This window comes from Poeciliopsis prolifica, unplaced genomic scaffold (assembly GCF_027474105.1).
Source record: "Poeciliopsis prolifica strain line A6 unplaced genomic scaffold, Auburn_PproV2 SCAFFOLD092, whole genome shotgun sequence".
In the NCBI taxonomy this organism is placed as follows: Eukaryota; Metazoa; Chordata; class Actinopteri; order Cyprinodontiformes; family Poeciliidae; genus Poeciliopsis; species Poeciliopsis prolifica.
Window position 1 is genome coordinate 123,261 of NW_026562467.1, and position 17,404 is coordinate 140,664.

Below are 17,404 nucleotides of genomic sequence, written 5' to 3' on the forward strand. Positions count from 1 at the left end.
TCCAGATCATCAATGTCCAGATCATCAATGTCCAGATCATCAATGTCCAGATCATCAATATCCAGATCATCAATATCCAGATCATCAATATCCAGATCATCAATATCCTCAGAGGCAGAATGTGATGAAACAACTGATGAACTGTTCAAATTAGTGGTGGGACTCATTAAAAAGTTTAATAGCATTAATTTAAGGGTGTGTAATTAATCGCATTTTAATTAAAAACCATATATCGACAAAATAAGCAACATTTTCAATTTAAACTCGTTTTTGCTGCTGAATTATTACATATATAGACATATGAGCTCAACAACAAAGATATTTATGGTTTTTAATTTGCTATTTGGTTTATTCAAACACCAGATTGAAGCTTTTATACTTTCCAGTCGTCTCTTCACCATGACAGTGATGCAGTGCAGGATTGTGGGTAATTTACCTGAAGCTGAGAAATCCGGTGTAGTTTACATATAATATTTATAAAGTCAATTAATTTCGGCCATATTATTGGCAAAATCATTTAGATATGAATCTCAGTCCAAATTTTCATAAGGACAAATCTCTTACAGTAATATTTAAGCACAACTTCTACCCAAGTATTTTCATTTTAAGCATTAGTTTGAAATCTTATAATAATAATAATAATAATAATGACAATGCAACTGTAATTTTGCATCAAATGCAGGGGGCAAAATGCAAAAAATAAATAAATAAATAAAAACAAAATCTCACCAAGTACTTTTGGTTTAGTTTCTAGAGTAAATATCTTATTTTACCTGAAATAAAACAAGTAGCTTCTCAGCAAGATGTAGGATTTTGTTTTAAGTTAATTCTTTAATTCTGTTGGTGGATTATTTCATTTCTATGAAGACATTTCTCCTTTTACAAGTGAGATAATCTGGTAAGATTTTATGCTTTTGCGGTGTAAAAGAAATAACTTTGAATTTAAAGAAATGTCTTAATTCATCTGAAATCTCATGATCCTCCTGATTGATGGAGAGTCAGAACACATGAAATATATTTATTATTTTGATGAGCAGGTGAGATATTTGATGATATTCCACCTGCTGGAGCCGATGAGCAGGAAACGTCCAGCAGGACGTTGTGATCAGGAGAGCTGCTGTCATTTGGGAATATGAGTCAGGTGGGATGACTTCATGGCTTTTTACGGGTATTAGGTCATCTCTTCCCCTCACTTTCCCTGTTTCCACCCCCTCCTCTCTCTCTCTCTCTCTCTCTCTCTCTCTCTCTCTCTCTCTCTCTCGTCTGCCATGTGTAATCACGCTGATGCCGAACAGCCATGGTGACACGCCCAGTGATGATGAGTAAGGCTCACCTCATTGCTCGCTGCTCGATCGGGGGGATGATCTCACACTTTTCCTCCTGAAACCCAACCTGGAGCACCTGAGCAGCGGCAGAGATGAAACTTTGTTTTTAATTAATATTTTATGAATAAAACATCTGTAAAAACAAAAGAAAACCCTCCCAGGAACGCCGGGAGTCGTCCCGTTTCTTATCAAAGAAGATGTCAAAATGTGACTTCACATCATCAGCTGGAATTACATCAGCTGTGAAGAAGCAAAAAGTATGGATTTTGTGTTTGATCAATTTCAGGTTTGGATAACATGGAAGAAACATTCATACTTTCCAGACGTTTTCTCTCTGTTTTCTGAAGAAGATAAAGATCTGAATTTGTAGAAAATTGCTCAAACAAGCAGAAATCTCTTCACACTAATTACATAAAAAAGTCAGATGTCTTCTATGATGTGAGCTTCTGGCTCGTCCAGCCTTGAGCTGAAGATTTTATCAATCAGCATTTTGTTCTTTCAGCCTTTTACAGGCTGAATATTATTCTTAACAACTAATTTGTAACAAAAACTGTTGCATATTCATGTGTTTAGTTTCTCAGATTTCTTTTAAAAAATGGTAAAAGTTTCAGCTGATCTGGATGTTTTGCACTAATAATAAATAAATAATAAATGTCAGATGAAATTTGTGACATGAGAAATTATAACTCCGCCATTCGATTTAAAAAACTAGGAAAAAGAAACTTGTGTAAATTATTGCAATAAGTTAGAATCTGGAGAAATTCGGATAAAAATGTATAAAAAGTTTCAGGTTATGAACATTATTGTTCCCATTCTGGTTCATTGTTGAAAATAAACTATAAAAGCTTTTCTGACCTTTGCTGTTTTAAAACCCAACGATTGTGTTAGAGATAATAAATCACATTTAACCTGTCAGCTTTTATATTGGGGTTCATTTTGAAGTGTCATAAATTATTCAGATTTTTGGACAAAATCCTTTCACCCATAATTCAAATCAATGATCATTTCAGGACAGAAATCAGGGCTCATGACACAAAGTGCAGATTTTAAATCATGATTTTATTGGAAATACGTGGAAAAGAAGCTTCTCTGACACCAACAGCAAGAACTTTGGCCCACTCTTTGTTCGATAAAGTCCAGACTTTGACTAGGTCACTCTAAAAATCTTCTATCTTTGAGCTGTTCTCCTGGACTTTAAGGTTCTGAAGCGAACTGCTCTGTTGTTGTTATTGTTGGATCATGACCTCTGACCTCAGCTGAAGCAGTGAGGCCCGCAAAGCTTGACATGTAACTTTTGGAAATAAAACATTAAACTCTGTTCTGGGACTTCTTTAGATCAGAGGTGATGATCCTTCAGCCTACTTCATCCTGTCAGTCGGGTTCTGCCTTTTGGTTTTCACTCAAATTATGTTTCATCTTAAAAGTGTGAAAAAAATATGAACAGTGGGAGTGTGTATGTTCACACACACATTATAAGGAAATTAGTTTCAAATTCAAACTCGAGTCTAAAATGATATGAATATGAGAAAAAACTGAAAACATGGAGGAACTCTTAAATTTACGTTTAGTCCATAGTTTTCTCTTTGATTTGCTGTTAATCCAGTTTAGTTCATAAAAGTTTAGATAAAATATTCAACAGGTTGGACATGAAAACTTTAAACTGCTCTGATTGTGACTGAACAAACAGGTGAAGTTATTTTCTTTTTTGTTTCCTGATAGTTTAAAAATCCTTAAACATGTTCAGGGTAATAGTGATAGTGGACTGAAAACATGATCTTTGCTTCCTGTCCTGCGTCGCAGCGTCTCCACCGAGGTGACGGAAGGCCGTCCTCCCTCTTTGGTTTGGACCAGGAACTTTAAAATGAGCCGGAAACATAATATCATTACTTTTTAAAGGCTTTCTGCAGCTTTATGATGGAGCCGTCTGGAGGAAACAGGAAGAGCTCAGACTGTCTTGGATGCGGTTCAGATAAAAGGATGCAAGACGCAGATCAACAGCGGTTTTCTTTTTTCCTCTTATGTAGATTACTTCAGTGATTAAGTGTTTCCTGTGTCTGTGGCTGTTTTACTTTATAAATTACAGATTTAATTCAGTATTTGGAATATTTTACCCTTTAAATATGCTGTGATTGTCGTCTGAAACACAAGCTTATGCAATAGTTTCTTAGCAGCACAGACGCCGGGCTGTTCCCGTCCTGCAGGCAGAGTTGGGATCAGGGGATCCACTCAGCCTTTGTTTTCCAGAGTGTGACCCACAGTCCTGCTGGATCATTCATGAACATTAGGCGCCTAAACAAACCATTTGAGCTCTGCAGCATCAGTCATGTAAAATTCATGCTCGGCGGTTACATAATGATGAGAGCGTCCAGGAAGCCGAGCGGCTTCACTCCGGTTCGGTTTTATTTGTGTTTGCTGTTTGTGTTTGGACTGAAGAATTAAACTGTCTGCGCTGCTCAACCGGACCATCTGTACCGCGCCGTAATGGCAGTCATGCTGCTTTTGTTGCCTTGAGGAATGGTGGCCTGATGGCGCAGTGGCGGCCGCTTTAATTAAATTATCAATTCATGTGAAACCCGGAGCAGGTCAGCCAATCAATCATTGCCAAAGAGGGGTTTGTGTCCTGAGTGAAAATGATGCTGCTGCTATTTATTCTCATTTAAACAATATATGGGATAGAAAACAGAGGAGGACAAAGTTTAAAACAAAAAAGACTTTTAGCTTCATCTCAGAAATTTTCCAGAAACGAACTTGGAAATTTCAAAAGTTTAAAATTTTCATCTTTGGAAACTTTATGAGCTTCAAAAGTTCAAAATATTTGTGACATGTTTTGAAAAATTTTTCTTTGGAATCTTTGAAATTTGAAGAAAAATTTTTAATTTTTCTCAAATTTTCAGAAAATCTCCTAATTTGAGAAAAATCTAGAATTTCTGAGATTTATCTAAAAATTTCTGACCCTAAATTTTGACTTTTGAATGTCAACATTTAATATTTTCAGATGTTTTTTTCTTGTAAGCTTATTTATTATTATTATTGTTTTTTTTTGTTGTTTTTTTGTTTTTTTTTTTACAATTGCAGCTCAGAAATTTCCAAAGATTTCAGATTGATTTCCAAATGTAATGTTTTTACCACTTCTTTTTTGTTACTTTTTATTGGATTGTCCCACTTATGAAATAAATAAAGTTCACGAGTCCCGTTTACAAACTGACGGCAAAAACAAACTCTGACAATTTTCAAAAGTCTAAGATTTTCAACTTTTGGAACTCAAAAATTCCCAAATGTTTTCTAGAGATTTTCTGAGTTTAAATTAAGCTTCTTTTTTTCCGAGCAAATCTTAAATTTTTCAATTTAAAATTTCCAGGTTTAATTCCTTTTTGTGTCTGAAATGTCTTTAAGAAATTTTTGTATTTTCTTCTGAAAATCTCTTCTTTTGTAGTTATTTTTTTGTACTTTGGCTGCTTTTCACTCATTTTCAGCCGTAAAAATGAACATTTCTTTGTTAATCCACCAAACTCTGAACTTTAGACACATAGAGACTGAAACAGTTTAAGGTGACACATTTCTCAGATTTGTTTGTATTTCTCTGAGGCATCTGATAATTTAATGAGCTGTAAATAGTTTTCAGGACTGAAACTCTTCATTTAACCAATTTTCTAATTTTTTAAAATGTCATGCTCTGAAAATATATTTATTATAAAAGAAATAACTAAAAAAAGAATATTTTAATGTTGAATTTAAAGAGGTTTAAAAGTTGCTATCAGACTCAAGTTGTGGAAATGAGTTCATACTGCCATGCTCTGCTGATGGCTGCCGCCAGAGGGCGCCCGCGGGTTTCACCGTAATTAGCAGAGATTGGCAGCCCAATCAGCAGAGCAGATCTGCAGGTGGTGGCGGTCTGGACTCGGCTCGGTTCGGTTCTGCAGCTCTCAGTTAGGTTCAAAGACTCAAAGACGCCCTTCAGAGAGGAGATAAAGCGATGATTAAGCGGCTTGTCGACATTTTGAAAGGTCAACGCAGACCGTGAACAGCAGAGGCGTGTTGGAAACAGCTGCAAAGATAGAAGGTAAGGCGAGATGCGCAACAACGCGCTGGTTTTCTCATGAAAGTTTCCCCCTTTGTTCCTCCCTGTGGCGATTTATTGAAGTGGGCAGACAGACAAGGAGTTGAGTCAGTTCATGAACTTAGTGACCCATGCTGTGGAAAAGGGGAAAAAAGTTTTTATGCAGCGATTCAGCCGCTGGGTGGCGCTTTGTTACTGAATTACTTCACAGCAGATAGTGTGGCAGCAGGGGGCGCCAGAGAGGCGCAAACTGGGAGGTTGAAGGTGATTGATGAAGAAAGCAGCTTAGTTTGCAACAAAGTAGATTTTATTAAAACACAGTCAGTAAAACTAAGTCTGTAAACTCTAAACAGTGAATATCTGGTACATTAATGGTTTAATCAGCAGTTTCTCTGGATGTTTGACCTCAGAGTTAAATCTCATCTCAGTTTCCTTCCAGCTTCTGTGGATTCAGAAAGTCTGATGCAACTTTGGCCCTCAGATGATGATTATTTGTCACATTTTGAATCAGTTTAGTTCTTTAAATGTTGGATTTACCTCTTCTGCATTCCAGCAGGTTCTTCAGAAGTCAGCTAGTGATTTATTTGTTCAGTTAAAGTTTATTGAATTGGAAAAACGCATTTTAAAGAAATTGATCACAGATGTGTTTTAGAAAAAACTTGGACATTTCTGAGCTTTAAAAGATTTAAATCTTGTTTGCATTTATTTCTGGTGATGTAAATAACAATCGCATACAATAATCAGAACTGGCACTTAATTCCTTATGTTCCTTCTGGACGTTTTTAACCCTATAATGGCATTTTAGGGCTAATTTATATTGAAAAACTGATTTACTTATTTTTTAAATGATCTTAGAAATTTTCTAGAAGTGAATGTAAATTTCTCAGTTTCAAAAGTTGAAAATTTCAGAAAATGTTTTAATATAAATTTTCTAGAAAAAAACTTTGAAATGGGTTCTGAGCTGAAGGCTGCTCGGTAAACTCCACCTTCAGGAGCCGCTCTTATTTCCCAGTTTATGGAATAAGTAGCTTTATTATCGTTTTATATGACGTCAGCAAACAAGGTATCTGCCATGTTGGAGGACAAACGGTAGAAACGGCAGATCTGTTTTGGACAAAATGTTTGGATGATTCCAAAGTTTGAGTTTCTAAAACCTGAAGCTGGTTGAGTTAAATCAGTTTTTAGAGTGTTTGCTGGTTTCTACTAGTAAAATATTAATAAACAGAAACTTTATTTCAGACTCAAAGTCCAACTAAAAAGAAAAAAAGGATGAAATAATAAATGAATTAATAAACATGAAAACAAGTGGTTATATCTATAATTTTAGTATGTTTTAGTTTTATAAATGGACAATATAGGTCCAGTCGTATCTTTACTGTTAACGGAAATGTTTTTTGAAGTTTTTGTTGTTTTTGCTAGTTCTGGCTAACGGTAATAGCCTTGGTGGTCAGATGTCTGAGAGTTTTTCCAGTCGGAGACGATGAGGCACGCTGGAGGAAAACCATGCGGTTCCAGAAATCGGGCTGAATTCAAGGAGAAAACGGTCCAGATGACTCAGTGCGTCTGAATGTGGGCAGTTTGTCACGAGAGTTTCCTCAGATTCCCACTGGAGAGTCACTTCCTGTCATCGGATCAGACGGTTCTGGCCGTTTGTTTGCGTCTCGCACTCTGATATCTGACCTGCCCTGTTTTCTCCTCATTTGCATTGGAAACTAAAGACACAAAGCAACATTTGTTTGATGTTAATCTGCGTTCTGGATTTCTGGATGACTCACATCCACTATCAGTTTTCTAGAAAGTTGTCTCTGTGACAGAGACGGAGCGACTGACTGGTCATAAATGTAAATTGTTTCTTGCGAACTGAGTTGAGTTGTGAATCTTTAACTTGGAATCTGGATGAGTGCAGGATGGGCCGAACTGAAACATTCGTTGGTTCTGCAGAGCTCGTTCCTCTGGTTTTAAACATGATTGAAGTTGATCTGAAAACGTTTTACTTTCCTTTCGAGGCTGAAAGTCATTTGCATCCAAACTCCCCTTTTTCTTGGAAAAGATGAAAGTCACCGAGAAACCAATGGGTTTGTCTGGTTTTAGTTTTTCCTGCTTTCATTATTTACCATGAAGAGAAGGTGACAGAGAGGAAGAGGATCCACAGCCAACATGGACGTCTGCAGAGTCGGTCAGGTTGATTCTTTGGTTCGGAATAAGAACCGCGTCTCTGCTGATGACCAATCCTTAGATTTACTGTTCCGGACCAAAGTGAAGCAGTTGTTCTTACAGTGGTGGAATAAATCCTGAAATCCTCCACTGATTATTTTCAGTGAACTTTTCAATGTGGATGGAACAAGTTCAGAGAGGGAGCAGCAGGGATCTCTTCTAAAACTGTAACACTAAGTGAACACTAATATGTAGGTCGCATCGATTTATCGGCCCAATTTCCTTCATTTAGGAGGAGATTATTGTTAAATGTGAAGTTGATCTTATCTCCCTCTGCAAATGTCTTAAAATCAGCTACTGTCCTCTTCTGCTCTGCACTGGCAGGTTTGACTGTTGGCCCCGCCCACCAGGTCATGTCTGCATCTTTGCAGCCAATAGTTGCCTCACTGTTACAAACTTGGTGACTTTCTTGCTATATTTGTCAACATTTCTGACAAAAACAATCGGTATCGGATTTGGCAGCTCAGGCTTTTTACAGATGCCTGAATGTGCGACACAAACAAACTGAAAAATAAACTCGATCTAAAGATGGCAGATGTTTTTCTTGAGAAGCTCCCTCTGGCGGCCTGCCTGGAGCTGGCAGTGGAAAGGTCTTGGTGTGGGCAGGAGCAGCTCCTAACTGGGCCGTGTTACTGGGAGGCCGACCGGCACCGGGCCGGGATACTCCCCATGCCCAAACTGGGCCGCCGTCTGGCCTCATGCGCACTCTTTTCCATGGTGAGGAGGTAAATAAAAACGTCTGTTTCTCCCTGCATCCCAACCTGATTGGACTGTGTCTCCATTAACTCCACCCCAGAGAAATAAATATAAGAGCGGGGTCAGTTTGTATCAGATGTTTTAGGCTTTCAGGGTGAATTATGGGATTTATTTAGCTGTTTTTAAGGATTATTTTCCTTCAGGTTTGGACTTCAGCTTATTTTCCTCCCAGATTTGAGCTCTAACTGGTTGATTAGAGCCAGTTAGAGCTCTAATCAGTGAAGTTTCTCCTCTGAAAAAGCTCTTTTCTTTTTTCCCATTTTTTTTTTTTTTTTTTTTGTTGCAGGATTTTTCAGTTTTTCCTGAAAACCCTGATAAGGATCGTTTCTGCACATTTCCCTCTCCCTCCAGCTGCTCGGTTTCAGTGTTGCCGTATTTTATTGACAGACCGCTCGGTCCGGCCGCTGAGGTCAGCCTGAGCAAAATGAGAAGGGAAGTGGTAGGAGGGAGACGGAGCCGGCGCCTGGCTCCTCCTCGTGGCCTCCCCTCCCCCGCCTCCTCTCCTGCTCCAGCAGTAGGTAGAGGCGCTGTGGCGAAGGCAGGCAGGCAGTTCAGGGCTCGAGCCGAAGCCGCACGCACACACACCCACCAGAGCAGGACCGCGTCCTTCAGCCGATCCTTCAGCCGATCCTTCCCTCACCGCAGCAGAACAACTTCCACAAGCCTTCCCTGTTTTTCCCCTCCGCAGTCTGCAGGAGGACTTTCTCACCGCTACGGTAAGATCCTCACGTGTTTCTGTGACTCGCTGTTCAGACGGGTTTCGTTTGGACTCGGTTATTCCTGAGAGCCTCGACGCATGAGGTCGCTCTGTGGGCGTGTTCGGGCGTTCCACCCACATGGCGTTTAGGAGTGACAGCGGTGATGGGATGCATGGAGAAGTTTGGCGTTCCCGCCCACTTTCCTCTCTGGAGAATCAAACATTCACCAAATCGTGAATGGTCCTGCATGATTACTGGTGGAGATAACGGCTGATAAAAAACACTTTATTACGTCTTATTGGCAAATCTCTGCAGAGTCGGAGCCTCAAAGGCTTCACTTGTTTTAGTTTCTGTTTATGCTCTGGTTCAATGGTGAACTGGACCGTCGGAGATGGGAAGAAAAATGAGTAGATTCATGCAAAAAAACTCTGGAATTTTGATATCAGGAAATTTCTAGGAAAAATCAGAAAATTTCTGAGTTTTAAAAGTTGAAAGTTTGCTAGAAAAAAAATATGAATTTTTGAAATTAACCTCATAAATCTTCTAGAAAAAAGCATTTTTTGTTCCCCACAAAAAACAATTTGATTTTTTTGTTTATCTTGCTCTGCAATGAGATGTTTTTTTTTTAAGTTTTTTTTTTTTTTTTAAATAAAACATTTCCAAAAGTAGAAAATGTTTTGCATTTGGAAATTCAAACTGTTTTTTGTGTTTTGGAAAACATTTGAGATTTAAATTTTTCTATTTTTATTTTTTTAACTTTTCGAAATTAGAAATTTCTTTGTTTTTCTAAATAAACTACAAATAATATGAACCTACTTGCAATTTGAGTGTTTTTTGGCATAAATCTACTTTCTTCTTCTGACTGAAGTGACACTGATGCGTTTTTGGAGTTTCTGTCGAGTGCAGAGAATTTCTCCAACACTGTTTAGACATTCAGATACATGTTGAGTCAGTTTCTCCAACTCCAGCCCGTTCTGAGTCCTGCTGCCCTTTTCTGGGCATCCTGCCGCTCTGTTTATCACATGACTCAGCGCTCGGATTGTTTTATATCTGGAGATGTTGCAACAAGTTTTGTGCAAAGAAAACGTTTGAGCAGAACGTTTTCTCCGGAGAGATGGAGGAATTAGCAACTTTATCTTTCATTCAAAACTCTGGAAAGGAAAAGAAGGAGCGATCCAACTTTCACTGCAGAAACACAAAATCTGTGGTTAGTGTTGTCTCATTTTATTTGCATTAAGATATTTACACTAAAATACCGCACAGTGTGTAATTATATCCAGGCAAAACTCACCAGTTTCACCTTCATTTGATGAGTTTATTTGATAAGAACAATGCATACAGAACAGAAATGAGTGAGTAAACGGTGTTTATCTAATCACAGCTTCAGTCCCTGGTTAAACATTTCTAAACCGTTTATATAAATCTCCTCAAATATTCAGTTCAAACACTAAAGATTTCTCTTGTCTTTGGTAACAGTAAAATAAAATGCACAACATTATTAATAGTTAAAATACATACAAAACGTGGCAGAATTATTCATGAAACACCATATGTGATTAAATTAGTCTAAAATGTTTAAAATATATTTTAATGCAGAACTGATTCTCAACAGAAAAAGGGGCGGGGCTGATGGTTGCTATAGTAACTTGATGCACCAGTAAAGGTCTGGAGAAACAACTTTTTGATTGAAATAAATTCAAAGCGTGATTGAAGAGATTTTGACGTGATGTTAAAATAAAACCTTGTTTCATATGAGTTCACTTCAACCGGACCCAGACCAGAACTCGCCTTTGATTGACGTCAAACTGGACTTTCCATGCAAACGGACTGGAGTTTGATTAAAGCAGTTCAAACGGAGCCGGTGTGAACTCCCTGTTAGACAATCCAGTTCTGACGATCCTCACATTAACTCTTCCTCTCCTTCCCCAGAGCCGCTGACAATCACTCGCCATGGAAACCCCAAGCCAGAAACGCCGCAGCGCCGTCTCCCCGACCCGCATCACCCGGCTGCAGGAGAAGGAGGAGCTGTGCAACCTCAACGACCGGCTGGCGGTCTACATCGACAAGGTGCGCTCCCTGGAGTCTGAGAACGCCTCGCTGCGGCTGCGCATCTCCGAGTCGGAGTCAGAGGTCACACGCGACCTGTCCGGCATCAAGACTGCGTACGAGACGGAGCTGGCCGACGCCCGCAAGACACTGGACATGGTGGCCAAGGAGCGGGCGCGGCTGCAGCTGGAGCTGAGCAAGATCCGGGAGGAGCACAAGGAGCTGAAAGCCAGGTAGGAGCGGCGGCTTCCAGACTTCAACCAATTCATCACAGGATTAACAAACTGAGAGCAATCATTTCCATCTGCATGCTGCTTTTTGAGGATGCTGCCCTTTAAAGTTATCGAAACGCTACCATTTGAAAAAACAACAAAAAACATTTGGCACACAGAACAAAATAGTTTGATTTCAGTTTTTTTATTCTGTTTGAACAAGAATCTGTTTTGTTTATATATTTTGTATATTTAAAATGTCTTCCAGTTCCAATATTAGATCTTCGGAAATTAAAATGTATTTATCTTTCAGAAGATGCATTGTGATATTAGTTGCAAAATGCAGTTACAACATTGTCGTTTATCACAATAACTTCAGTGACAGTTTATCATCCAGTAAAATGTGTTGTGACAAGCCCAGCAGGCTCCCAGTCCGACACCAGTCACTGATTATGCAACTCCAGATTGAGTTTAACTGACTGTAACGCCGCGGTTCTGCGCCGCGCTGCAGGGGGAGCCGAGAATCTTTGTTTCTTAAATATTTGCTTTGTGATGCTGCACAAAGTGGTTAATTGATAAAAATGGTGTTTAGGGCGACTGTTTCTGATTTCATCGTGTTGTTTAGCGTTTCTTTCCATCTGTTGCTCATCAGCAAACGCTGCCCATCCCTCTGACGCTCGTTTCATGTTTCAGCTTCTGATTTTTTCTGTTGAATCTGAATCTTTGTTTTTATAAAAACATGTCTTTGTTTCAAAAAATATTGTACACACAAGATTTCAGAAAAGTTTTCATCCACATGAACAAATCTGCCCTGGAGGTTTGTTTGAAACATGCCGAACCTATAGGGGGCAGTGTAGCGCAAAGCTAAAACTTGTCAGCTGTGAATCATGCCACTTTCCTGGGACTCTGGGTAAAAGCGTTCCAGTTCAGAAGTTAGGATTTTGAAACGCTGGCGCCCATAAACCGTATCCTGCAAACATAACTTCAAGCTCTGCTTTGCATAAACAAATTAAAGCTACATTTAATTTCTCTCGTTTAAAGTTATGGGTTCTTCGTGTAGCATTGAGTTTTAGAAGAACTCTTACACGCGTTTCATAAAATAAACATTATTCTTGCAGTAAACCTTTTTCCACCGTTTACTGATGGAAACAATATGTTTCCATTTCCCCAGATATCCGGCTATGTGTGGATTAACTTGGACAATGTGGCTGAATGCAGATCACGATATATTGCTATATATTCATATCAGTTTATTGATTAGTTTTTTTATTTAAAATTCTGCCAAACTGGTGGCATGACCTTTGCTGTTTTATCCACAAACTACTGCAGTGCAACTCAACAGCTTGTTACCTTATGTAACCAAACAGTGGTAAGTTTGCTAGCTGGTCATGAGACGTTGAGCAGCTGCAGCCTTTGACTTCATCTCCCAGAACTCTGTGTGGTTCTGGATCAGAATTCATTGAATATGGATCGTTTCCACCAGTCTGAACCGGAAGTGGTCGGCCTACCAAGATGGCGGTCAAGTACACCAGTATGTCCCAACCCTGATCCTCAAGGCACGTTGCCCTGCATGTTTTCCTTGCTTCTGGTTTCAATTGATGACTGATTAACAGGCATTTGTTGAACTGCAATCAGTTGAATGAAGCACATTAAAGCAGGGAAACCTCTAAAACATGCAGGATGGAAACGCTGAGCTGCACAGTCACATGAGAGCTATGCATCCATGCTGATTATCGTGACAAGTTGTTTATCAGCCAGATTCAGTCTGAGTGTTTCTCTGGAACTTTGGGTCCAGATCTGCATGAATAAATCTGATGGTTGCATTTTCACAGTGAGGCTCTTTCTGCCTGCGGCTCACACCCAGTGCTCTGAACTCATACAGTGGTGCAACAGCATACCTCTGGAGCAGGAATGCTGCAGGGAGCCAGACCTGATACAGGCTTTCCGGGTGACATTCCCCCTTGCTGAGTGTGACTGAATCGTTGCTAACTCGCCTCAGGCCTGGGCTGTGAAGAGGGACAAACCTCTTCACACAATGCTCCACCTTTCCCTCTCCAACTGCCTTGTTGAGGCTCAGTTCCTGTCGTCATGCAGGGATAAATGCAGCTTTTAAATCAAGCTTTTAGTTTCAGCTTGGTATTAAAATGTTGCCTTTTTTCCCATCAGAGTGGTTCTGGTTCTGATTTAGGCCCAGTGTCTGAAACATTCCAGCAGCCAGATTTTTCCCTCCAGCGTGGAAAAACTGCTGCTGCAGAAAAACAAAAGTCTCTTGTTCTCTTCAGGGCCTCAAACACTGTAGAGTTAAGAAATGAACATAAATCACAAAATAAGACTTTATAATAATGAAACGATGCTGTTTGTGCTACAGCTGCTGCATGGTTATTGTAGTTTAGCCAGTAATTATTATGGGATGGCTCGAAGCTTTATGATCATGTTGCCTTGTAGTATCATAATATAAATGTTTCTCCAGGTCAGGACAAAATAAACGAACCTCAGTTTGGCACTGCTAAGCTAGCTGCTCCATTACAGAAACACTTCCTGCTGAAGATATCAAAATAAAAGCACTTCCTGTCTCATTCAGACATTATTTTACATTTTTTCTCCACTTTATCTCATTCATTCTGTTAAATAAAAAAAATTCAATGAAGAAAAGAACAAAGGGTTTAAAATGTTTCCCAAAATTAAAATGTTTCCAGTTCAGAAGAAGAAAACTGTCCAATAATCAGTGAGATTATGAAGACTGGGATTAACAGACGTTAATTCAGACATCATCTAAATAAACAGTTTTTAATCTCATGTTTCTTAGAGCATAAATACTTTTTTATAAATTAAAAGCGAGTTAATGAATATTAAGAGGTAATTATTCCATGTTCTTGTTGTAATTTTGACCTGAAAATAACCAGTAATTGTGAATAAATGTTTTGTTTAATGCTTCTTGATTTTTATCTCCTGCTCTATCAGGAGCGTTATCGTCCTGATAAAAATGTGTAGGTTTTTTTTCCCTGTTATTTTTATTTAATTTTTTTTTCAAAAAAGTTTTCAGGTTTTTTTTCCAGAATTTCCATGTTTGTTTTTTTTTGTTTTTTGAAGAATATTTCTGAGACAAATAGTTAAATATTTGAGGTCTTTGGTGGAGAAGTACTCTGTTTCTGCCTGATTGCCGAGATATTAGCTGCTGCTGACTGATTAATCTCAGCGTTCAGCCTCCGTCTTGTGATTCTGCTCCTCGGCGCTGATGCTGTTTTCCAGAGGAAGCAGATCTTCTGACGCCTGTGTGGTGAAACTCCTCCCTCCTCTCTGCTGCTTTTAGCCGGCCTGTTTGGTGTTTGGTTGCCATGGTGGCGTGACGCGGCGGTGACTCACAGGTTTTTTCGATGCCTGTGGAGTGGGCCGAGTGACTCCTGCTCGCCCCCGTCCTCGTTTCCCTCTGAATGCGACGCAACAGGTGAAGCGTTGAGTCCGGTCCAGCTGAAGGGACACACCTGTTCAGCCTGAAGGCTGCGCTCACACCCACAGCTTTGTTCAGCTAACTGTAGCACATGTCGCTTTCCTGCAGGGAGAACCTCAAGCTGTCTGCTCGGAATGCCAGACATTCCCCTGCAGCTCCGGCTGCTTTCAGAAATGATTTAAAAACAGTTGGAAAGTGAAATATGCAGAAGCAGGTAGAGGGTGGAGCTCCTTCTGCTGGGTTCAGCTGAGCAACGTCTCAGAAAACCTCTGAAACATTTAGCCCTGAGCCGTTTGCTAATTTGTGGCTGAAAAAAATTATTGATCTCATTAGACTCTTTGTCTGCTCTGGGGAAGGTTTCCTCACCTCAATATGCTGACTGCTTGAAGTTGCTCCTGTTTTCTGATTGATTGATGTTGATGGACTGTTAAAGTTTGTCATGTTGTTTTATTTTCTCATGATAACCTGATTCTTTTTAGAGACAGAGTCCCAATATACGGATATTTGATATGTAGCAGTTTATAACAACTGAAGGCAACAGTTTGCTAATTGGTGCTGGCTAGTCTGCAGGAGCAGATTGGAGCGTTGCAGAAACTTGATCTGCTTCTTGAAGGCAGGGGGGGCTCAGTCCACCCAGGTGTTACCATGAATGGTTACGCCTGCCGTTAAAGGCGAGGCGACGTTCCAGGTATGTTTGATGAGGGAATAACGTAAAACAAGGTAAAGCCAAAAAAAAAGTCAATTTTACATGAACGCTGCCTCTTCAAAGTCATCTGAAAGCAACGCGGATTCGGCCGGTTTGTCTTTTTCTCGTTCATCCAAACAGGAAAACATACAGAGGAAGTTTTCAACGCATTTTTTAACCATTTCCCCCAAACAAGTGCTGACTTGTTCACCTGTCGTCTCTGCTGTAGAACATCTGAGCTGCGGTTCTGACAGACGGGTCTGTCTGATAGTGATCTTCAGGTAAACAGACGAACCCTTTTCCTGTCCAGACACAAAGCGCAGCGCCGCCCCACCTGTTGAGGTTCAGGGCGTGGTCCAGGCAGGACGAGCTTCTGCTAAGACTTTTATTTTCTTTTGGGAAACCGTCTCTGGATCTGGATTAAAAAAGCTCTAACATGGTCGAACATGTTTCTCTGCAGACTGAAGGTTGTTAACGAGGCAAAGATGGCTCGTATGTTGCTGTGGTAACAGTCATAACCATGAAGGAAGTAGATTTATCATGCAGCACATCCCTGCTTCCTGTGCTGGGAATGTTTCACCACTCAGTCCGGACTGTAGCTGAGTTTTAAGTCTGTACAGCTTATGGTGAATTATTGCTGTGTATTGTTCCACTGTGGGACATTCAGATATTCTATAAATAACTGGAAATTCCCTGGACTTTGTGCAACAGGTCTTGTATTTTTGTTTGCTGCAGGTTAAAGGCGACACCCGAGCAACACAGATGCTGTGAGAAAAAAATGGGTTCATAGCTAATAATAAACTGACCGTTCTGTAGAGGAAGCGGAGTCGTCATCAGACGCAGCGTAACATTTATCCCAGCGAGTCAAGTTTCTAAATTTAACGTCAGGGGAACCGCAGGCGCTTTGCAGAGGTAAAACTTTAAACATCTGAGCCTTTTAGGGCCTTCAGGAGGATTTATGGAGTTGCTCAGATAAAACGTTTTAGTTTCTTTCCTAAAATGGAAAAAAGGAAGACGTGTTTCTCCAGGGCCGGTGGGAGGTTAAATGGGGGCCTGGGCTCCCTCGTCCTGCCGGGCACCATGAGCAGCATTTCAGTTCAGAGTTGATAGAAATCTGGAAGAGAAGGTCGAGTTTAATTGACTGGAAACGACAAACTGAAACTCAGACATAAAAAAAAATTAACCTCCAAGCATCAGATTGTAACCATGGCGACACAACAAACCATGAAGATCAGTCTTACAAAGTAAAGCTGCTCTTATCGTGATGTCTGTGCTGACACCATAAAATCCAATTTACAAGTTTTCTCAAGAACAACACGACTGGAACAACTTGTCATGATGCAAGTGATTCATGTCAGTCGACTGTAGATGATTATGGATTAGTTTTCTTGTTTTAAATATCTGAAATGCTGCCAAACATTCACGGTTTAATCCAGTTTTCACTGCAAGACGTTGTTCTAGATTTTAGTAGGAGTTTTTAGTAGGAGTCAAGTCACCCCAGGGGGTTGTTGCGAGGTAACCAGAGTGAGTTAGCTAGTCAGGAGAGTTAACGCCTTTTCTCTGCCTACATCTCCCATAAGGCTTTGCAAATATTCTGTTAGATAGATTGGTCACATGCCTATCACAAAATATATTGTTTTATTGTCCAACACTGATTCTCAAACAAACAAACTTTAGATCTGCAGTCTTTGCTAAATTCAAGCATTTATTCGAGGCCCCTGATAGTTCGGGCCCTAAGAAGCTTGGTTTGCTTATGCCTTGGGCTGTCTCTGACTAAATTTGTTTATTTTAGCTGCACTGGATTTGGCACTGAACATTTTGGCCTTCAGCTGTTTGCAGAGTCTGAAAACTCAGCGACAGCAGCAGATCCGTCCGTCAGCAGCAGCTTGTTAGAGAACGAAACGTTGCTTTATTCAGCTGCAGCAGCTGCAAAATACAAATATTAGGAGGCTTCACAATTATT

General features: G+C 39.9%; 1 protein-coding gene across 1 annotated transcript in view; it reads left to right on the top strand.

The window, feature by feature from the left end:
- Nucleotides 1-8,714: 8,714 nt before the first annotated feature.
- The window catches only part of LOC129353527 (lamin-A-like), a 32,156-nt gene continuing 23,466 nt past the window's right edge, over nucleotides 8,715-17,404 (top strand). The window contains 2 exon segments of the mRNA XM_055022880.1: nucleotides 8,715-9,068; nucleotides 10,980-11,329. Coding sequence (XP_054878855.1) covers nucleotides 11,001-11,329 — 329 coding nt within the window. The 5' untranslated portion in view covers nucleotides 8,715-9,068; nucleotides 10,980-11,000.